Source organism: Danio rerio, chromosome 20 (genome assembly GCF_049306965.1).
Source record: "Danio rerio strain Tuebingen ecotype United States chromosome 20, GRCz12tu, whole genome shotgun sequence".
In the NCBI taxonomy this organism is placed as follows: domain Eukaryota; kingdom Metazoa; phylum Chordata; class Actinopteri; order Cypriniformes; family Danionidae; genus Danio; species Danio rerio.
Window position 1 is genome coordinate 2821153 of NC_133195.1, and position 23584 is coordinate 2844736.

Consider the following 23584-nt stretch of genomic DNA (forward strand, 5'->3'; position numbering starts at 1 on the left):
ATTAGCTACCATTGTGAGACTTTAATATGCGAGTAGTCAGGAGTAACAAAGCCAGTTTCTCCAGTTTCTCAGTTTCTGCTCTTACAACATTTGCTTTCCAGGCTATAACTGCACATTTAGCTTGCAACCCTTGACAGATCTCCTACATATCTTGGGCAACACGTTGGCGTAGTGGGTAGCACAATCACCTCACAGCAAGAAGGTCACTTGTTTGAGCCCCGGCTGGGTCAGATGGCGTTTCTGTGTGGAGTTTGCATGTTCTCCCTGTGTTGGTGAGGTGTGGGTTTCCTCCGGGTGCTCCGGTTTTCCAAAAACATGGGGTAGGTAAATTGGGTAAGCTAAAATTGACTGTAGTGTATGTGTGTGGATGAGTGTGTATGTATGGATGTTTCCCAGTGATGGGTTGCAGCTGAAAAGGCATCTGCTGTGTAGAACATTTGCTGAATAATAAGTTGGCGGTTCATTCTGCTGTGGCGACCCCAGATTAATAAAGGGACTAACACAAAAGAAAATGAATGAATGAATACATTTGTCTTTTTTAATATGTGGTCTATTGTTTCTGCTTTGTTTTTATTTTTATTTTTTCATTAAAAAAATAATCATTTTGCCTATTTGATGTTGTACATTATATATATATATATATATATATATATATATATATATATATATATATATATATATATATATATATATATATATGTACATACATACACACACACACAATATCTAATATACAAAGTAATTCTGGCACGAAAAAAAAAGCACTCTACCCAAGCTCGCGCGCTCCCCGCCCTGCGCGCGCACGGCCCCTGATCGCTGCTTGGGAAACCCCGTCGATGCGCGCGGCCGTGAGTGCGCGCGCGGCAGCAGTAGATAGGAGCACCGCGCGTGAGCAGCGCCGCCCGCCATTTTACATTATTGGGAATCAAGCGGAGCTCCGCCGGGGAGTCACTCACCGCCCCCAGAACACCGATTTAGCCCAGACAGACCCGAACACAGCCGCTCAACATCGCCAGGTGAGTATACGACCTCTTTGCACCGATTTTCGGATCGTTTCTCACGACAGAGGGCTTCATTTTACCGGTGTTTGGAAACAATGTGCGGCGCGGGGGGAGGGAGGGGTTCGCCGGACACGGTCAGCGGCACCAACGGGCCTTAAAAGCACCATAAACGCTAAAATATGCGCACAAATGCAGTTTTTTTCTGTGTATTTTTAGCGTGTGTCTGCTCACTGAATAAAATATTTTTATTCAATCGTGTTTGTGTGTCACGCTGCAGGGCTAGCGGGCTAATGCTAACGCATCTACACTGACCGAAATGCGCGCCCGAATCGCGTTTACACGCTGAATTAGTTTTAGATATAACTTTTATTATTGTTCTGGAAATTTTTATAATGGTGTATTTTGCACCACCGTGTGCAGTTATCTCGCATCTGACTGAATCGTGCTTTTCTCGGCTTGAGGATGAGGAAGGCCTGAGACCCGCGCCGAACACGCGCTGTAGACACACACACACGCGCACACCGACCAGCCCGGCGCTTTCTCTGTGTGTGTCTGTTACAGTTACACTAATGTAGCTTGTGTGTTGCAGGGGCTCACACTAGTGTAACGTAAAATGATGTAACGTGTGTTACACAAATGTAACGTGTGTTATAGTTACACCAATGTAACGGTAACGTGTTTGGGGGGTTTTTAGAGGTAACTTACTTGCATTGAACGTGTATGTTTTGGAGAGCTATACTAATGTAACGTGCCAATCACGTAGTTAACGTTACACTACTGTAACGTGTGGGTTTCAAAGAGCTGTACAAATGAACCGTGTGTTTCAGATAGTTACACTACTGTGATGCGTGTTTCAGACACATACGATACTATAGAAGCAACGTTGGTTTTATATTCGCACATTTAGACTTAGCCTTAATATAATTTCATAAGTATTTGCATATTCTAAACAGTGAAGACATATTAGCAGCCAATTGCTATCACAGTACAACATTGTTCACAGTCAATTAGATGGTGTTGTAACTACCATCTGTAGTTGTTAGATGGTGTTGTTTTGAAGTCATACTTGCAATCGAATATTCAAACTAACATGGTAAACAATATAGAGACTTCTATATGAATGAATGTGCTAGTATACAACCAACTTTACCTCTATACGATACTGTAGTAATACCATTCCAATGTGTTTCAAATAGCTGCACTACTCTGTACGCTATGCCTTTCTCTGTTTGTCCATTTCAGATGGCTATCCTAGTGTTTGACGTGTTATTTAATGTGCGTTTGTGTTTTAGACAGTTACCCTTCTCTAACATGTTTGTTTTAAAGCGTTACCTTTCTGTGTATGTGGAGGCTGTACTTGTATTGTGTGTGGCAGTGATGTTTAACATCCCTTTAGCTTGTGCTCTAGTTTAGTCTTTTTCTGGAGTTTAACGGTGGCGTCACTCGTTCTTCGCTTTGTTATAAAGATATAGATGGCTGAAATGAGGAACAGAAGCACCACAACCTTCATTTGAGCTCCTGAACTGCTTTCAGCATTTAGTCATGTTTTAATATAGTAAATTGGGTTTTTGGTGGGAGAGATATCCATTGCCTGCCTGTAGTTAATTTATTTTTTGGGGAAGGTTTGCAAAGATGCTTTACACATTTATGGAGCTGTATTGGACAAAGTGAAACCTCATTGCATGCAGGTTTAAGCTACCAAACGAAAGCAAATGCTACACATGAAATTGAATGCCCACTTAATTTGTGTAACTGTCTACCAAAACCTGCAATAATTTGGCTCATTGCATTTGAACAGATTTCTGGAGACATGGCCACTGAACATATTAATGGGAATGGTACAGAAGACGCAATGGACACGGCTGCTGCAGTTACCCATTCTGACCACTTCAACACTTTATTAGAAGCTGGTTTACCACAAAAAGTTGCTGAAAAGCTAGATGAAATTTACCTAGCAGGTAAGCCAAAACTTGAACCCTCTAAATTGACTCATCCATCTTGTCACATTCAGTGCATGTTGAACTGTACGTGTATGTTTTCTTGCATAGGGAATTGGCAGGTAATTGGCAACTTTGTGTGGTTTCATTGCAAAATGGGTACTGCAGCGTTAAAGTGACGCTGAATTGTAATGGCACACCGGGCCGCAGGAAATAAAGGCTGGATTGAGCGTGTCTGCTGCGATCCTGAGAGCAGCCTTTCTGGGGATTAGCTCTCCGTTGTTAAAAGGGTGTGGGGAGGGGTCTGTCCCGGGGGTAGGACGCGGGCCAGCTGGGCATATGCCGGGACAATAGAGGCAGCTGTCTGGAGCGGAGACAGGTGATGTCCCCCTATGGCTTATCACTAACAGATGCTAATTACAGCGGGGGTGAGAAGGGCTCGCTGCTCTGGGATAGTCATTACTACTGTATGAATGACGAGCTGCCGTAAAGTGCATTAGTGCCCGCCCACTTTTAGCAGCCCTGCTGCAGGAAGTGTTTTTTTTTCTTTGCGTGTGTGTGTAGGGATTTTTGAAAAGGGTTGGTTCTTGTTACAAGCAATCAACCAATCAAACCAGCTTTGAAAAGGATCACATTACAAATCATGATTATTAGCAAAGGGGTTATGCAAATGGCACAAATGAATGTGCATGTATGCAGTTGAAGTCAATTATTAGCCCCCCCCTTTTTTTTTCCTCAAATATATTTCCTAAATATTTAACAAATTCAGGAATTTTTCACAATATTTTCTGATATTTATTTTCTTCTGGAGAAAGTCTTATTTGTTATTTCGGCTAGAATAAAAGCAGTTTTTAATTTTTAAAAACTATTTTAAGGTCAATATTATTATCCCCCTTAAGCAATTTTTTTTTTTAATCAAACTACTTATACAATGACTTGCCAAATTACCCTAGTTAACTTAATTAACCTAGTTGAGCATTTTAAATGTCACTAAGCTGAATACTAGTATCTTAACACATCTTCAAATATTATGTGCTTTCATTATGACAGAAAAAAGAAATTAACTTGTTTAGAAATATTGAAGAAAAATACTCTCTCCATTAAACAGTAATTAAAGAAATATAACAATTCATTTAACGGGACTAATAAGTGCTTTTGTTTTTTTAGTCTATGTATGTTAGTTATTTTAATTTAAAAGGAATTAAAAGAACCTGTTATTTGCCTTAAAACTGAAACAGGAAGAAATGCAAATTTTAGTGAATTTCAAATGGCACTTAAGATTTTTGCATTTAAAGTCTTCAAATTCACACGCACGGTGATTCAAAAAGAATACCACAACTTTGAAAACCGAGAACTCTACAAAGAAGAAAAGAAGAGCTAAGCTCTTTCTGTCGTCGTTTTAAGGAAGCTTTGAAGTTTTATTTGGTCGCTGGGAGCGCTGTTGTCATGTTTCTTTTATTTAAAAGTAGATTTTTAAAGTTGTGGTATTCTTTTTAAATCGCCCCATACACATTTTTATTTACACATTTGCTTTATTTAGAAGTGCCAATGAGAAAACAACTGTTTTTGGTGGCACTAATGCACTTTGTCCATGGATGTTAGTGCAGGCTCTTCATGCAGCTTTTATCACCAGTGCTCATCGTTGTGGAGAACTTGTAAACATCATCAGGCAGTTTTATTCTAGAGCTTCAGACAGCAAGATACAGAATAAACACTGAGTCAGTAATCAAACAAGTGCCTGGAGAATTAGCAACACTGCAATTCCTGAGGTCTGCATTGATGCCCGCTCCAAATGATGATACGCATGAACTCTCTCTCTGAGTTGCGCTGATGTACAATTAAAGAGTCTGACCGGACGGGCTGTAAAGCGTCCTGCCGATCGGGACATCACTTGGCAGCGCTAAGTTGTGCCTGATTTTGTCCCTGTAGGCCTGGTGGCACACAGTGACCTGGATGAGAGGGCCATAGAAGCACTGAAAGAGTTCAATGAAGAAGGTGCACTGCAAGTTCTCATCCAATTCAAAGAGAGCGACCTGTCTCATGTGCAAGTAAGTGCTCTCGCAACCGGTTTTTTAAAGTGCAAATCAGAAATGTTTTATTAAAACGCTCTTTTGATCTAAACCAGAACAAAAGTGCCTTTCTCTGTGGAGTGATGAAGACCTACAGGCAGAGAGAGAAACAGGGGACCAAAGTTGTAGAATCTACTAAAGGACCAGATGAGGCAAAAATTAAGGTGTGTTTTGGTCATTTTACATTGCATTTGTGAGTTTGTTTGTTTTAGTAACACTTAAGTAACCGTTCACACCATTTACTACTGCTTTATTACCTGCCGATTAAGATATTAACTGTTTTTGTGCAACAATATGAAGTAGAATCTGATTTACCATCTATATTCTAACCCATTATCCAAACCCAACCACAACTAATTAGTAGTTTACTAAGCTAAAAATCTTTGTTAGTGGTTTATTACCCTGACATTTAATTAACTCACTTATTTTGATGTCAATCTTGTCATAAGTTGCTGATGTTGAATTAAATGCACAAAAAGTTACATTTAACCCTTGCATATTCAAATTGACTCCTCTTTCGTTATGTTCAGGCTGTTTTTTGCCCCATTGACTTTCATTATAGCCATTTTTTTATTGAAGTGTATGCAGAAATACACTTGCTGTGTTCTGAAGCATATCACATGTGCAAAGGTCTCCTACTCGCACTCTAAACTTCATATAAAAGCCAGAAACTAATCTTTTTTTTTTTTTTTTTTTTTTGTACTATAACTTATAAACCACAGTAAAAATGACAAACTGTGCCTCGTCCCAACACTGAAAACCACCAACAATCAAGAATGCATGATCATATGGTGTCATGGCTTTGCAATCAAAAAAAGTGGTTATTATGCAAGTCAATGGGGCAAGAACAGCCACCAACATAATGAAAGTTGTCAATTAGTTTCTAGAAAGCCTAGTAAGAGCTTGATTATCTAGCCCAACTGTGTCCGATTGGGGTTGGAACTAAACTTTGCAGGACACCGGCCCTCTAGGGCCGAGTTTGGACATTCCTGACTTAAGGGGTTAAGTAAAATGTGAGCCTGTTTCATTGGTTTGTTTCAGATTTTGCTCGAGAGAACTGGCTACACCCTTGATGTCACCACAGGTCAGCGCAAGTATGGTGGCCCGCCGCCAGAGTCCGTCTACACAGGCGCTCAGCCCACCGTGGGGACAGAGGTAACTCACAACCTCACTGCGAGCGACTCAGAATTATTTAGGGCGAGATTGGGTGTCTTGAAGGCTGTCTGAATGATGAATTAATGTACACTGTTCTGGAGTAACGTTGTTACGCTGACAGTTTACCGCTAAGATCTGACTCGACAGCCTCTCCACATGTTAATATAAAGATCTTATCTTTGTATTTATTTAAAACAAAATTTTGATGCATGATTATAGTCCTTGTTGCTGACATAGGATTAAATAAGTATTTAGTATATGATCTCTGTTTTTGAAAGCCTATTTGTGGCTGATGTAAAAGCCCATAGAAGTTAAAATGTGGAATAGTTGGATATGTGTTAAAGTGTCTTCTGCATTTAAAAATATAAACAACATTACATTAAAACTACTCAATTATGAAATGAAAAGCAAACTGTAAGAAATAATAGGATGCAACTATTTACATCCAGGGTGAGAAAATGCATGTCTGCTAGGGCAGTTTCTTCCAGAATAATCTGAAGTAGTTTCCATTTTTTCCATTTATGTTTGACTGTTATTACTTGAGTTTAGATAGTTGCATCAGCCCCAGTCTGTCTTTTAAGGCTCACTTACCACTCCATTCCCCCTCCGTCCTGCAGATCTTTGTTGGGAAGATCCCGAGGGACCTGTTTGAAGATGAGCTCGTGCCTCAGTTTGAAAAGGCAGGGCCGATCTGGGACCTGCGTCTGATGATGGATCCCCTGAGTGGCCTAAACAGGGGCTACGCTTTTCTCACTTTCTGCACTAAAGAGGCTGCACAGGAGGCTGTCAAGCTGGTAATTCAATCCGAGTTTATTGCTTTACAATAATTGTTTTAAAGCAGCTTCTCACATTATTGCAGTAAAATCTAAGTTAATGTACATTAAGTGATATTTTAGGAGGAAATTCAGAGTTATTGATCTAATTGCAGGATCTTTTGACTTTATTAGTGTTTGTTTTGAATCATACATGAATATTAAACGATTGTGATTGTCAATTTTATATTAAATACTTTGTAAATGTTGCCATGAATATAGCCAATGTTGCTGATGTGGCATTAAAGCATGCATGCATACAAACAAACAAATACATAAATGTATAAATTAATTTGTTTTTATCATTATATTTGTACAAATAAAGGGATAGATCACCAAAAAGGCCCAATCACCCTTAAGTGGGACCAAACTTTTAAGTTTTTTTTCTTCTGTTGAACACAAGGTATTTTGATGAAAGCTGGAAACCTCTTACTGACCTCCGTAGTAGGAAAAGCAAATACTATGTAAGTCAATGGTTACAGGTTTCCAGCTTTCTTCAAAACAGATGAAGAAAAATAGAGTAATCGTTTTAAACAAAGTAAATAAGCTCTGAAATTGTAGTTTTGGTGTGAACTATGCCTTGAATGCGTCTCTGATGCTCTTCCTAAAGTGATTGTTGTTTTTCATGTGAAACATTTAGGCCCGGCTTCACAAACGGGGCTTAGATTAAGCCAGGTCTAGGCCTTAGTCATTTAGTCAAGCTATTTAAGCCAAATTTATGAAAATGGCCTTAGAAAATATATATTACTAGTGTGCACCTGGAGAAAAAAGATACTGGTGTATTTAAAGACATCTTACTGCAAGTTATTTTAAATTTGAGACAGCTCAAACCTTGAACCTTGTTTGTGAAACTGGAGGTTAAATGTTTAATGGTGGTTCCGGCACTGAATCCTTGTTTTTTTTTCCTCTTCTTTCAGTGTAACAATCATGAAATTCGCCCTGGCAAACACATTGGCGTGTGCATATCTGTGGCCAACAACAGACTCTTTGTGGGCTCCATTCCCAAGAGCAAGACAAAAGAGCAGATTGTCGAGGAGTTCTCCAAAGTCACAGGTGAGCTTTGCCTTGAAATGAAGCTGCATTCCTCGTGCTCGTCTGTCTCTTCTCAATTGGGATGATTTTGTGGAAGTAGTGCATCTCCATACAATCAAAAAAAGGATGCAGTTAAAATAATGTTATCAATTTCCTGATTAATAACAAGTAATTTCATTATTACTTGGAGTCACAAATAGTCCTATTTCTTATGCCTGAGTGATTTTAAAATCATGAAAAATCACAGACATTTAAACCACATGCAGATGATGCATTATAATACTAATTCAGCATTGCGTGTATCCTGCGATGTGACTATTGTGAATGATCACATTGTACTAGCTTCATTGCTTTAAGATGTGCTTGTTGCTTTTGTTAGAGGGTCTTACGGACGTGATCCTTTACCATCAGCCGGATGATAAGAAAAAGAACCGAGGCTTCTGCTTTCTGGAGTACGAGGACCACAAGACTGCAGCGCAGGCTCGCCGTCGGCTGATGAGCGGGAAGGTGAAGGTGTGGGGCAATCTGGTCACAGTGGAATGGGCTGACCCAATCGAGGATCCTGACCCAGAGGTCATGGCAAAGGTATGGCAGAACCGATCCACAGTGTTTGTGCTGTAATTTAAAGCTTTGAGGAACCATATTCACATTAGATCTCAGATTTCTGGATGTTCGGATGATTAGTTGTATGAGCTGAAGTAGCAAACTGCTGATAGACAAAGTCAAAGTTTGCAATGTTTATTTTGATTGATCACATTGCTCCTAGCAATATGCAGGTTAATCCATAGTTTTTTTTTCACCATTTGCAGGCTTCTAACATCATGATAAAGTAAAATGAAAACCACATTGCATTGTGTGCTCTCTTGGAAGCTCACGTCATCTCATTTACTCCTAGGTCAAAGTGTTGTTTGTCAGGAACCTGGCCAACAGCGTTACTGAGGAAATACTTGAAAAAGCCTTCGGCCAGTTTGGCAACCTGGAGCGAGTGAAGAAACTGAAAGACTACGCCTTCGTCCACTTCAACGACAGAGACGGAGCGGTGAAGGTATGAAAACTGTGTGTGGAAGGTCTAAGGAGGAAAGTGTGTGCTTAGTTGCTGTGTCTGACGGTGTGGATGCTCGCAGGCGCTGACTGAAATGAATGGTAAAGAACTGGAGGGAGAGCACATCGAGATTGTGTTTGCCAAGCCCCCAGATCAGAAGCGCAAGGAGAGGAAGGCGCAGCGTCAAGCAGCGAAGACACAAATGTGAGTGTTATGTTTGTTTGCACTCTTCCAACACTTGTTTTTATCTTGCCTTGATTAGCTTTTATTGTGGTTGATTTGGGGTAAACGACCCCTCTACACACCACATGACAAGATTCAAGCAATGAAACTGTCTACACTAGACACGGTAACAAATGTTTAAATACCAGCGTCATCCAGAAGTGCTGGGGTCGGTTCTTCGTACCTCGCTTAAATGATCTAAGATGATTTGGCAGATCCTGGATCTGTTAATCTTGATAACTGATTTCTGGCTAATTTGGTTCTTCAAACAAGTTCGCGAATCAGATTAGAATGTCTGGATAAACTGATCTGAGATCGCTGCGTGTGTTGTGAAGGGACTGATCTATCGATCCTCAATCATGATCAGCAATGCATTGATTGGCTGACGGCACAGCAGCGTAATGACATCATCTGATTAATATTTAATTATCCATGTGAGCAAAATTACATCAAATTAGCAGTAAACGGTTTGTTAAATATGACACTCAATAACCTTCCACATTTGTTGTGAGCTGCAGGCTTTACACATGTGTCAAGAGTATTCATCATGCATTTCATTGCAAATCAGTGTATTTAGTTCTACATTTAGAAAAGATTTTCTTTATTGTAGTAGCCGTTTTTTAATCGGTGTAAAGAATAACTGGATGTTTACAAAAGCATTTTGATATTGGTAAAGGTGTCTGCAACTTTTGTGAAGCATCAAATCACTGGCATATTAACTATCAAAACATGTTCATGACTGCATAAATGTATTATTGCTTTAAAAAAAAGTCACAATGTGCATTTCTATTATACACAATTTGTACTAAAGCGATCTAAAAAGTTCATATCAATAAGTTTTCTCTTTGCACCACCAGGTGGCAGTCTTTGTACTTTCATTTTGAGGGTGCAGATTGCGTACGTTTTATTAATATGTATAACTTAATTTATTTTATTAATGACTAACTTTATATATAATTAAAATATGTACCATTTTCCCAAGCGTATATAACTACTACTGTAAGAAAATATCAGAATTCGGAACGTACTTTCTGTATTATCTTTGCTTGAACTGAGCCGATCTAATCTTGTTTATGAATTGAACCTGCTCCCGATCAGGTTTGGCCTAGCAGAACTGTTGCTATGACAACAACTCTCGGATCAGCTTTGAAGAACGAAACGATCCTGGATCGTGTCAATATCCAAATCCAGCTAACTTAAGTAATCCACGTACGAAGAACAGACCCCAGTATGGTGCACTGCACACCCAAACAATTAAGACAGGTTTATAATCCAAGTAATACATATAAAACCACAACGAAATCACGTATCATTGTGTGTTTAGATGGATTGACTCTGATTGGATGGGACTGATCACACCTAATTTACATGAGTGCACACCACTCTTCCTGAGATAGGACTATCATATATGACAGCTTGTATTTTGCTGTATGTGTGTATAATCTGCTGCTGTTCTCTCCCAGGTATGACGATTACTACTACTATGGGCCTCCTCAAATGCCACCTCCTGCCAGGGGCCGTGGCAGGGGTGCCAGCCGTGGTGGTTACTCCTACCCGCCAGACTATTACGGCTATGAAGATTACTACGATTACTATGGTTACGATTACCATAACTACAGGGGTGGCTATGACGACCCGTACTTCGGCTATGATGATTTCCAGGCGCCCGCTCGAGGCCGAGGGGGCCGCGGCAGTGCCAGAGGTGGGACATCCCCTGCGCGTGGCAGAGGGGCCAGCGCTCCACGGGGTAGGGCAGGCTTTCCGCAGCGCGGAGGTGCCGGGGCCGGGCCGGGAGCCAGCAGGGGCCTGCGCGGAGGAGCCAGAGGCGGTGTTCTGCCGAGAGGGCGCGGGGTACGTGGTGCTCGGGGTGGACGCGGTGGAAATGTAGGAGGCAAGCGCAAAGCCGATGGCTACAACCAGCCAGATTCCAAACGGCGCCAGACCATTAATCAGAACTGGGGCTCGCAACCCATTGCACAGCAACCCTTGCAAGGTGGCGATCATTCTGGTAACTATGGTTACAAATCTGACAACCAGGAGTTTTATCAGGATTCTTTTGGGCAACAGTGGAAGTAGAGAATATGTAGGGCTCTTTGTGTTTTCAGTAAGAAAAAAAAAAAGAAAGAAAACCCCCCCCCTCGACAACCCCCCTTTTTATAGAGACTTGATTGGCCCTCAAATCCATTAACGGTTGCCTCTCTCCTCTCCCCGGCGGGTTTTCTTGTACATATTTTAAGAATCCGCTTGGACTCGATCATTAGTCACTCCCACCTGCTTCTGCCGAACTGTTTTTGTTTTATGTTTTGTTTGGAAGTCGTTTCCTACTTTTTAAAATCGGGATTGAAATTTTTAAATTTGCAGTTTTGTGCTCAACTTGTCTATTTGGCTATATAGTACCATGTATGTTCATAGGAAGTTTTGCTCTTCATGTCTTAAGTAGGTAACAGCAACAAAAAATGAAAAGGAAAAAAAAAAGTCACTGTCTCCTAAACTTGTATTCTACAAAGAAAAAAAAAAAAGATATTAAATTGCTATTTGTATGTAACGAGAGATAATGCTAATCGAGTAGCTTGTCTTGTTTTTTTTGGGGAAACCATTTAAAGAAAGAAAGAGAAAAAAAAAAAAGGACTTTGGTCCTAATTTTTGGCTTTACATTTTGGCTTGTATTCTTTGCTGTTTGTCTGCTTGAATAAACATACACGCACCAGTGTACAAAAACTCAAATTGTGTTTCAAATTCATGTTTCGGCAAATTCTCTCTTCAAATTGCCTACAAAATTTATGGCTCCTTGTGGAAGGAAAAGGACTAAAGGTTTGCCTGTAGACATGTGCTGCTACCTCACTCTGCATGCCTTCAAATTGATATTTATATATATCTCACCAAGCTGAAGTCCGCATCCTCTCTCTCCACTCAAGCTTTGTGTAAACACACATTCCCCATTTCACACGATATCTCCTCCAACCGAGAGGCTTTTCTTTTACTACGATTCATTGCAAAACCTCTCTCCGGGGGTTCCCCGAGTGTGTTTTTGGCTTCACTGGGGTTTTGTTAGAGAAACTCCACACGAGGACAGAGGCTAAACTCGATGAGAGCCACAGAAAAGCACAATTTGACGCAAAGCAGCGCGTCCAGACGAGGCGTCGTTGTCGCTGGAAGCTCTAACTCTCTTTGCCCTTTTGCACGTTTGTCCCAAATTTGAGCAACGGTGGGAAGCTCCCATGCATGACTCTTTTGCTTTCCTCTTTGTGTGTATGTCTAGTAGTACTAGTAGTGTTGTTAAAAGTATCCAGTTTGGTGGTGGAATAAGTCAAACATTTGAGCACGTTCTCAAACGCCGCTGATTGGCTATGATGTTCCCATGCTCAATAGAAATGATTGTGATTGGCTGGGAGGATCTAATCATCAATTTTTAAATGCAGACAAACACTGGAGCATTTCAAAGTTGTTGATCCGCTGATCTGTCTGAGCTGACATACAAGCCATCCGCTGAAAGATCGGCTGATCTACACGACTTTAAAACAATCTGGTGTCTGCGTGAAACAGCGATTTTTCTAAAACTGATGAATTGATGATCCTCGCAGCCAATCACAGTCATTTCTGTTGAGCATGTGAACACCACGGCCAATCAGCAGTGTTTAGGTTTGCACTTAAATGTTAGCAGGTCGTTTTTAAAACTTCAGTACCAAACTCGATACTCTTGACAACACTAGTGTGTGTGTATAGATCTCTGTAACCAATCATGACTCTTCAAATCACCCAATTCCTGTAGTCTTCATACACGCACTCACTCGTGCATGCCAGAACTCGTAGGGTGTACATAGAGAATGCCTTTTGCTTTCTTTCTGTGACTCTTTGACATCGTCCTTTATTTTTGAGTGTGTGTGTGTGTGTTTTCATTTCCTCTGTGTTGTACTCATTGTTAACGCTCCTCTAATTTGTGTTCCTTTTGTTACCTGGCTAGCAGGGCAAGGGGCTGGAGGCTGGTCCTGACATGTCCCAGTGAAGACTGACTCTAGATCAGTGGGCTCACGCCGGCCCGGCCGCAGCCTGCGGATGTGACGGTAAGGTCCGATCCATGGCGCAACTCTCCGTTCCTGCCTTACGGAAGCAAATCCTCTCCCCGTCTGCCTCCGAGATCAACGCAATTAGACCCGTTTGGACTCCTCCTCTTCCTCTTCATGTATCTTTTTGTATTTAATTTTTATTTGAACAATTACGTAAGAATATGATCCCTTGTGTCATGATGATGATGATGAACCGAAGCTAAACAACAGAAATGCCATTTTTACAGTTACTTCTGGAGGTAGGAGTAGCCCAAAGGAGTTTTATCCTTAACGTTACATGTCTTTTGCACTTTGTAGATGTTTTGAAGTGGTTCGGAGGAGCTTTTGTTTTGATGCTGTTGTATATTTTAAACTGCGGCTTCTCATGAGGACGATCATGTTGAGCTTGTGTATTTGAGTCTTGCGTGTTTTTGTTGTTTTTACCATCCTCTTCAGTTTGTTGCGACCTGGCGTGATGTGACCAGGCATTCCAGGTTTAAATGGTTCCTTTGGGAACCCTTTTGTTTTTAGTTGTGTTATTTTTTTTGGAAAGGGTTGGTTAACTACCTCATCCTGGAGGCTGAAACTGCCCTATCTGTACTGTACATATGGAGACTTAATGCAAGCAGGGCTTTTTATATTCAACTTATGCACAAGGGCAACATCAGAGCCAATGTACCTAGTGTATATAGTCCTTTTGTACAAAGATAAATGCTGAACAGTCAGACTGGGCATGTGAATGACACTCATGTGATGAGTCTAAAGAAGCCTGCGCTGCGTTCTCAGCTCACGACGAGGGTTTAATCTCGCTCGCTGAGGAAAATAAAGCGATTGAGGATCTTGGGTCCTCACTCCAAATGAATAGCGTTTTATTTCCAGAGCCTCCTTTTGGCGGCTGCCTGATCCGTTTTGATTTCGTGAAACCAACACCATCCCTTTTTGTGCGCACTATTGGCTTTTTAAAGGTAAGTTTGAGATCTTAGCGGTGCTTCCTCGTTCTCCTCTTGGCTCTTGCTGATGGAGATCATCGATTATTTTTGCGCACTTGAGCTTTGTCTCCATCCCTGCCGCTGATCCTGGATCAGTCTGTGCTCAGGGACGTATGATGTCAATGAACTGGGCACACCGTAGCTGCCTTTTCCCGCGCATTTAATGCCACGGGGTATTGAGATATATGCATCGTTTGAGCATGTTATCGGAAACTTTGGTTCTCTCTCTCGTGTGCTCGTACAGGGTTTATATACGATTTTAAAGGGATTCTGTTGATGTTTCGGTTTCTCTCTCTCTCTTTATTTTGTTTTCTTGTTGGCTCTTTAAAAAGTATTGACTGGATTTTTGAACATGACTGACTTCCAATTATTTCTGTATCACCGTCAGGCCATTTTTAAAAAATGAAAAATGGTGTTTTAAAGTACTGCTGCATAACAAGTGTTTTTGCATTCCTGCAAATAAATTTTTGTAAAAGGAAACCGTGTGGCGTCTACATATTCTCCCCCCTCCAGAGTTACGAGAGTGAGAAATAAAACATGACATTTCACAATACCTACACAGTTTACACTAAAGTACGTGAATTTCAGGCAAAGACAAGCTCTAGAAAGTGCTTAAACACGATCACAGCTTCTTACAAAGTGCTTAAATTCAAAATGTGATAAACAATTGTATGGCAAAAACAACAGAACTATAGAAAGTCTTATTTGAAAATCTTTAATCTTGTGCAGTAACGCTGACAAACAATGCTTTGCTCAATATTTCAGAAACCTATTTTGAATATCCATTTGATTTTCGTCAGCTTGGTCCTTTAGTATCATGGGCTACCACAGCAGAATGAACCGCCAACTATACCAGCATATGTTTTACTCTGTGGATGCCCTTCCAGCTGCAACCCAATACTGGGAAACACTCATACACACGCTCATACACTACAATTTAGCTTATTCAGTTCCCCTATAGCGCATGCATGTGGACTGTGGGGGAAACCCACGCCAATACAGGCAGAACATGCAAACTCAAAATGCCAACTGGCCCAGCCGGGACTTTAACCAGCAACATTCTTGCTTTGAGGCCACAGTTATAGCCACTGTGCTTCCCCCCTGTTTGAATAGCTCTAGTATTGAATTCAACATTTTATTAAAATTGTTTTGAACATTTCTAATATTACTCAAGAGTACAGATAGACTTTCGGGGTGTAGGGACTACATATGCTGTGGTGTGACGTTTTAAAAGTGGGTGGAGGATAAACTCTAAAGATTACGTTCATATAATCTCTAAAAGTGAGGGGAGCGAATCCCCCTGGTTGCTACGCCCCTGGCAGCGCTTGAGTTAAAATTTATTTAATCCTTGAATCTGCTGTTCATGAAAGAGTGGGAAACTTGCATTTACTAAGACAGTGGTTCTCAAACTTTGTTCACCAAGTATCACCTCAGAAAAAAATTCTCTCTCCAAGTACCACCAAAATGAGCAGTTTTGAAATACAGTAGCGTAGTAGGCCCAGTATAGCAGCTACAACTCTGCACAGTAAAAGAAACGTGGCAGATTACCTCAGAGATATAGGCTATATGGCATATACATCATTTTTAATAAATTTTGAAATAAATAGCATGTACATGACGTATTTCATTCCTCCATGTACCACTAGAAGGAAGCCTGTGTACCACAGTTTGAGAAGCACTGCACTAAGAAAAACAACGTGTTTGTTTTAAGCTGAATCATAGGATTAATTTGATTCAACTTATATTGCATTGAACAGTTCACACCGTAAAAAAAAAATGCTGAGGAACACAAGTCCATCATCTTGTCCTAATGCAAACTAAAGCCTAGTTCACACTACAGGATTTTAAACATCAGCAGATCGCTGTGCCGTTCACACTACATGACTTGACTTTGTGTCTTTTAATCTCTGTGGTGTTCACACTACGCAACACTCTGTAAATGATCCACAAGAGGGGGGTCACACACTACATGATCTGACAACAACTCTTTCAACCTAACCTAACCCTAACACTACATGATCTGACAACAACTCATTCAACTCTAACCCTAACCCTAAGTTAACTTACTATTTTTTACAAAATTAAATGGATTGAACATAAAACAATTAAGTGGTCCCCTAAAATGCATAAGAATTGTGTTGCTTCAACTCATTAAATAATATCAGTAAGCAGCAAAATAAATCTGAAGTGTGCGAGTTAAAATTAGTTCATAAAAGTTATTAAAATAACTCAAGAAAAGCATGTCACTTACAAATCATTTAAAAAAAAACAACGTCAACAAACTTTATAGAGTTGAACAGATTTGGCAGTATTTACTCTACATTCAGTTGACGTCTTAATTAACAGAATTAGCCAAAAGGATATTTATACAAGTGCTGTTTCTGGTCTGATAGTAAAAAAACTCATCATATAAAACAATAATAAATACCAGCTTCAAAGTACAAATACAATTTACAGCATTTATCTAAAATTACAATCCATCAGTAATTTATACTATAGCTAGGGCCAGACAATTTGCAACATTTTTTGCTGTTTTTGCACAAAATGTTGTTAAAATATTGTGTATTGTAACTAAAACCCTAATATATCAAATAAAAAGTAACACCTTTTTAACTTTTATTTAATGTTTACAATGCAATCAAAATTAGATCCACTTTATTTGGTAAACAAAGCAAGTCTCTCATATAATATCTCTACTAAAAGACAAAAAAATATTACTTTACAAACTATATTATAAATAAACCATATGGATATTTTCATACTAGTCAATAAGTATACAAAAATTAATTAAAAAACTTAATAAATATGAATTTACACAAGTAACTAAATAGAATCAATGATGGGCTGACATGGTGGTGCAGTAGGTTGTGCTGTCACTTCACAGCAAGAAGGTTGCTGCTTTGAGCCTCGGCTGGGTCAGTTGGTGTTTCTGTGTGGAGTTTGCAAGTTCTCCCTGCGTGGGTTTCCTACGGGTGCTCCGGTTTCCCCTACAGTCCAAAGACATGCGGTACAGGTGAATTGGGGGTCTGTAGTGTATGTGCGTGAGTGATGTAATGTTTCCCAGAGATGGGTTGCAGCTGGAAGGGCATCCGCTGCGTAAAACTAAGTTGGCGGTTCATTCCGCTGTGGCGACCCTAGATTAACTAAGGGATTAAGTCGAAAAGAAAATGAATGAATGAATGAAAATGAAGTAATAAACAGGGCACATAAATCAGATTTCCCCGCCCTTTATGCTGCTTATGTGCAGCTCACTCATCATTACTAAATTATACACTAATGGCTAAATAAACACAACCCGTGACGATGAGTTCACTGAATCATTCAAAGAGAGAAATAAATCAAAGCATCAATTGAATCATGATAAAATTAAATTCAATAAAAAACACAATATGTAATTAAACCAACAGAAGACGACCACACTCATCTCATTAAGTGCATTAAATATATTAAAAACACATTTGGGGTGGCGCTTTGTTTGTCTGAATGAGAAGTGTGGCTAATCACAGCTGCTTTCGCTTGTTGTAGCTAGGAGGCTAACGATTGATGATTATGCTAGCACATTGGCTAACTAAACAGAAATGCTCAATTTCAAAACCCATGCCTCTAATATCGGTATGGAAGGGTCTATATAACACTTATAAACGCATTTTAATGGTGAAATTAAATGGTCATTAACACGCTTACATATGAATAACGTGATTTTACAGAATAGCTTGACTGGAATCATTTAGTAAAACAGCATGCGACTCAAATCTCAAGGAGGACTCGATCTACTCATGACACCGGGTTAGTTACTGTACTGTGGGGATAGTGCTATGGGTCGGGTTTTGGCCAGAGATCGGATACTATACCAAAGTTGGCGACCCAGAGGTGTTACAGACTGTGAGGGTAGCGGGAGATGTGTCTGAAAAACGGGAGTTGTCCGGGAACAACGAGTGTTGGTAGCTATGAACGCGACGCCGACGACGAGTGATGAGTTCAAAGCTTTCACTGAATCCCCTGCTGAAAAATCCAGCTTAAACCAGCCTAGGATGGTTGGCTGGTTTTAGCTGGTCGACCAGCCTGGTTTTAGAGGGGTTTTGGTCATTTCCAGGCTGGTTTCCAGCCATTTCCAGCCTAGTAGCTGGTCAGGCTGGAAAGTGACCAGCTAAAACCATTTAAAACTAGATTGACACTCCTGGTTTAAGCAGGACAGTTGGTTTTGGCTGTGCTCCCAGCCGAACTAGACTGGTCAAGCTGGTTTTAGCTGGTCATCTGGAAGCCTGACCAGCTAAAACCAGGCTGGAAATGAGACGGGAGAAATGAATGATTCACTCGAAAAGCACATGCTGGCGACTCCTGCTGGTCACAACTGCAAATGCAGGCAAACGTGTGAAAATGGGCTTTTTCAAATACATTTCATTTGTATATCTTATATTGAAAGTGTTATTTATCAAATGCACTTAGCTCACCATCTCATTATCATCGCAATGTGTCGGCATCGGTCTAACCGTGAAAGGATGTTATGATTTAATTAATTACAAAAACCCCAAACTGTTTTAGTTTTTTTGGTTTCAATATAATACAGACTTTCTCTGGGGATTTGTGCTTTTGAGTTTTTACTGCAAATGACACATCCATAATGCTGAAATTGCTCATCTGCACCTGCAGGTGTCGCTGTTGGACCAAAAACACGCTCGTATTTCTCAAGCTCTGCTGCTGTGACAGTACACAGTTCAGTATTTATATAATAGTTTACTGTTTATTTACATCCCCATTGGCCACGATACCAACATAATGACTATTCCTCATGGGGTCCAACAAATAAAATGACAAGTTCACATTAAAATAAAAACCATACAAAATCAGAGCAGATTTACATCAGAATAAAATAATAGCAACAACACCACAGCCAAAGACAAACATTCAACCGTAAAGAAAGCAGTGCAACAAAACATGTCATTTGAAATTTGTTTAAAACATCAAAGGTAACAATTAAATACTGTTTTATTTAGACACTCATTTAATACTTTCCTAAAAGCTGTATTCTTCATCCAGCTTGTAGTCTTGCCTGTGTGCTGATTAATGATCTGAAAGAGTACACACTCACACACACTCATTCACAGGGTGCCAAATATACACATTTTTGGCAATGTTAGTTTTTGAAATTGATGCTTTAGTGAACCATATTTTATATTTAATTAAACTACATAGGGGCAGCTCACAGCAAGAAGGTCACTGGTTTGAGTCCCGGCTGGCTCAGTTGGCGTTTCTGTGAGGAGTTTGCATGTTCTCCCTTTGTTGCCGTGGGTTTCCTCTGGATGCTCCGGTTTCCCCCACAGTCCAAACACATGCGCTATAGGAGAATTGAATGAGCTAAATTGGCTATAGTGTATGAGTGTGTGTGTGAATGAGAGAGTGTGTGGGTGTTTCCCAGTACTGTAGGCTCCCAAGTGTCATAAGGAGGTGTGGTTGAATATTATTAACACCTGTGTCTTTGCAGTGATTGGGAGGGAGAAGGTACTCAGGTGCTGCCAGAGGGACACACACTTGCCTTCTTCTGCACCCAGATGATTAAAACGTTGTCACAACAGGTTATTGTGCACCCAGCACTAACATGTGCCAGAGTAATTGGCGAGTCATTCCGCTGTGGTGGCCAATAATAAAACTGAGACTAAGCTGAAGCGGTTATGATCTCCAGTGAACTACAAATCCGCCGGTTTGTGGACTACAAGTTCCTTCATGCACCTCATACACCCCAGGTAAAAAAATAGTGCACTAAAATGCACTTTATTTAAGTATACTTAGTACATTTTTCAGTAATGTACTAAAAGTGCTCTATTTTCACACACTAATTTTAATGTACTAAAATATAGTATTAAGTATATGTTAAGATAAACTTAATGCCATCTAAGTGTACTCAGCTGTGCTGTTTTAAGACACCATGAAATTGAACTAAAATGTGCTTTTAACATACTATATCTGTATATATATATATATATATATATATATATATATATATATATATATATATATATATATATATATATATATATATTTTTTTTTTTTTTACAACTAGAAATACACTTGAAACCTAATTTTAAACATTTATAAATATATTTAAGAATAGCATAAAGTATGATAGTAATATATTAAAAGAATATACAAAATGTGAAAGCAGCGTGCTTAAATATAATTTAAGTACACTAAGTATATTTTTTAAATAATGAACTAGAAGTGCTCTATTTTCACACTAATTTTAATTTACTAAAAGATAGTGTTAAGTATATGTTAAGATAAATTTAATACCATCTAAGTGTACTCAAATGTGCTCTTTTGAGACACCATGAAATTGAACTAAAATGTGCTTTTAACATACTATATCTGTATTTTAATATATATATATATATATATATATATATATATATATATATATATATATATATATATATATATATATATATATATAGTTACAACTAGAAATAGAACCCTACTTTTAAACATTTAAATATATTTATGACTAATTTAAAGTATAATAGTAATATATTAAAAGAATATACAAATTGTAAAAAGTGTGCTAAATACTGTATTAAAAGTATTTTGCCAAAATGTACTTCTACTACAATACATTACTAATAGATTTTTAATAAAGTCAATTTAATGTAAACTTAAAATTACCACACACAAAATCAATGTAAGTGTTAGTGATAATAATGCATTCACATTAAGTGTACTTAAGTACAACTTTTGGGAAAATGTACTTCTACAATACATTAATAATACATTTTTTTATATATTAACTTATTTTAAACTTCGGATTAGTATGTAAACAGTGCACTAAAAATCAACTAATGTTGAAAGCATTTAAAGCACACGTTTAAAAAACCCAGTAAAAAAACTCTGTTGGATGTTTTTTCTGTAGTGTCCTTTATTATAGAACACTAAAGATTTATTTAAGTATTGCTGGTATTTAGTATACTTTTGTCAAGTTTACTTAAGTCCTACTGAAGTATAAACATACTTTTAATTAGTATATTTATAGTGTAAAACCATCAAGCTTTTATTTAACACAAAAAAAAAACAATGTACTAAAAATGTATTTGCGGGTATTTGAGTGTATTTTAATTGCGTTAATTATTATTATTTTTTTACACCTGGGACAGCTGTTCCTGTTTCATTGTACATTTTCCACACAGGGCTGTGTAGTTTTGGATTTTGTTTTCCCGTATTAACAAAAACCTGCATGATATGTATAAATTTGTTGATGATCTGAAAGTGTGACCAACATGCAAAAAATAAGCAATCAGTAAGGGGGCAAATACTTTTTCACATCACTGTGTATGAATTTCAGCACTGTAAATGTTCATGCAGGTGCACACACGAGGCAACATCCATCAATATGAGGCTGAGTAAACGACATGAACAAGTTTTCATTGATTTCACAGTACAAAAACAGCACAATATGATTCATATATTCATTTTCTTTTCGGCTTAGTCCCTTTATTAATCAGGGGTCGCCACAGTGGAATCAACTGCCAGTTTATCCAGCATATGTTTTACTCAGCAGGTGCCCATCCGGCCGCAACTCATACACCATGGCCAATTTAGTTTACCCGATTCCCCTATAGCGCATGCGTTTTGGCCAGGGGTGTCCAAACTCGGTCCTGGAGGGCCGGTGTCCTGCATAGACTAGCTACAACTTGCTTCAACACACCTGCCTGAAAGTTTCTAGTAGAATTGATTAGGGTTGGAGCCAAACTCTCCAAGACACCGGCCCTCCAGGACTGAGTTTGGACATCCACCCGGAGGAAATCCACGTCAACACGGGGAGAACATGCAAACTCCACACAGAAATGCTAAATGACCCAGCTGGGGCTCGGACCGGTGACATTCTAGCTGTGAGGCGGTTGTCGTACCCACTGTGCCACCCTATAAACAGAGAAGATCCTATGGTCTCTCTGAAAAGCAGAAACGAAGCCTCTCCTTTCTCTGGGCTGTGACTTTAGCCCAGCGTTTGAGCTATTTCTGGCCTGGATGGCTTGCATGCGACCGCCTCTAATTTATATCTACACAAAAACCATCAGCAAACTGTTTATTAGCTGGTGGCAGCAGTGTCTTCGTAAGAGCAGGTCTGTTGCTGAGAGAAGAGTTGCGGATTCGCAAGTGTGTCCAGATGTCAAAGGGAAACGGCGTCTTCCCACAGAGACGAGGGTGAGAAAGAGGAGTGATGAGAGACACAATGAGTGTGATGTACCCACACACACACACACACACACACACACACACACAACCGGCTCAACATGACAATCACATCTCTGACAAACCCCAGTCAGACTGAGAGTCTGATCACAGCAAGCATTTATGAGTCTAACAGGCTAAAACAGGGCTAAATTTGTGCTGTTGGTGGCTTTGTTTTTATCTGAAGACTTGTGCACAAAACTGGAATATCACATAAAGCAGCGTTTACATACAACGAGAAACAACAGAGAGCAAAATCATCACTTCCCGATTATCTGGAGCAGATATCAGTCAGAGAAGTGTAGTTTAGCGTGTGGTGTGGTCATTTTCTTCTCTAATAAATTAGTCGTGGCTCAGAAGACGAAATGCAATGAATGCAATGCGGTGCTTTTGGAGGCGTGACATGCTCTTTGTGAGCGCAGACTGATGCTCAAGACAGTTCTGGAGGGAATAATAATAGAGTAATAATAATACTGAAGCACCGTGATGACGGACTGACGACTGAGGGCTTTTAGAAATCAGCAAAACATTTCAGATGTTCTACAGTGTGCTGGAAACTCCATCATATTTTATTAATGCAAAGTCTTTGAAACACATTTACACTTACCGGCCACTTTATTAGGTACACCTGTCCATATGCTCGTTAATGCAAATTTCTAACCAACTCAATGCATTAAAGTATGTAGACGTGGTCAAGACGATCTGCTGCAGTTCAAACTGAGCATCAGAATGGGGAAGAAAAGGGATTTAAGTGACTTTGAACGTGGTTGTTGGAGCCAGACGGGCTGCTCTGAGTATTTCAGAAACTGCTGATCTACTGGGATTTTCATGCACAACCATCTCTAAGATTTATGGTCTGAAAAAGAGAAAATATCCAGTGAGTGGTAGTTCTGTGAGCACAAATGCCTTGTTGATGCCAGAGGTCAGAGGAGAATGGCCAGACTGGCTCCAGCTGATGGAAAGGCAACAGCAACTCAAATAAGCACTCATTACAACCGAGGTCTGCAGAAGAGCATCTCTGAACACACAACACGTCCAACCTTGAGGCGTATGGGCTACAGCAGC

The 23584-nt window shown here is 39.6% G+C and overlaps 1 protein-coding gene across 16 annotated transcripts; it reads left to right on the top strand.

Annotated features, from left to right (window-relative positions):
• The first annotated feature begins 900 nt into the window (after positions 1-900).
• Positions 901-14782, top strand: syncrip (synaptotagmin binding, cytoplasmic RNA interacting protein). Of its 16 annotated transcripts, none has more exons than XM_073932177.1 (12): positions 901-1016; positions 2800-2959; positions 4868-4986; positions 5064-5171; positions 6049-6162; positions 6780-6956; positions 7892-8027; positions 8386-8591; positions 8902-9051; positions 9131-9252; positions 10734-11278; positions 13232-14782. In XM_073932177.1, the coding sequence occupies exons 2-12, from the start codon at positions 2812-2814 to the stop codon at positions 13258-13260; spliced, it is 1854 nt and encodes a 617-aa protein (XP_073788278.1). In that variant the 5' UTR covers positions 901-1016; positions 2800-2811; the 3' UTR covers positions 13261-14782. The 16 variants fall into 16 exon arrangements, 14 of the variants coding, with proteins under 14 accessions (XP_073788278.1, XP_073788279.1, XP_073788280.1 ...); XM_073932178.1 differs by having other exon boundaries at positions 13235-14782; XM_073932179.1 differs by having other exon boundaries at positions 10734-11263.
• Positions 14783-23584: the final 8802 nt, after the last annotated feature.

Bases quoted from the DNA above. Each gene is read 5' to 3' on its own strand.
- syncrip (NM_214696.1), top strand. From the start codon at position 2,812: ATGGCCACTGAACATATTAATGGGAATGGTACAGAAGACGCAATGGAC. The intron at 9,052-9,130 runs GTATGAAAACTG...GGATGCTCGCAG, and splicing joins ACAGAGACGGAGCGGTGAAG to GCGCTGACTGAAATGAATGG. The intron at 9,253-10,733 runs GTGAGTGTTATG...GTTCTCTCCCAG, and splicing joins CAAGCAGCGAAGACACAAAT to GTATGACGATTACTACTACT.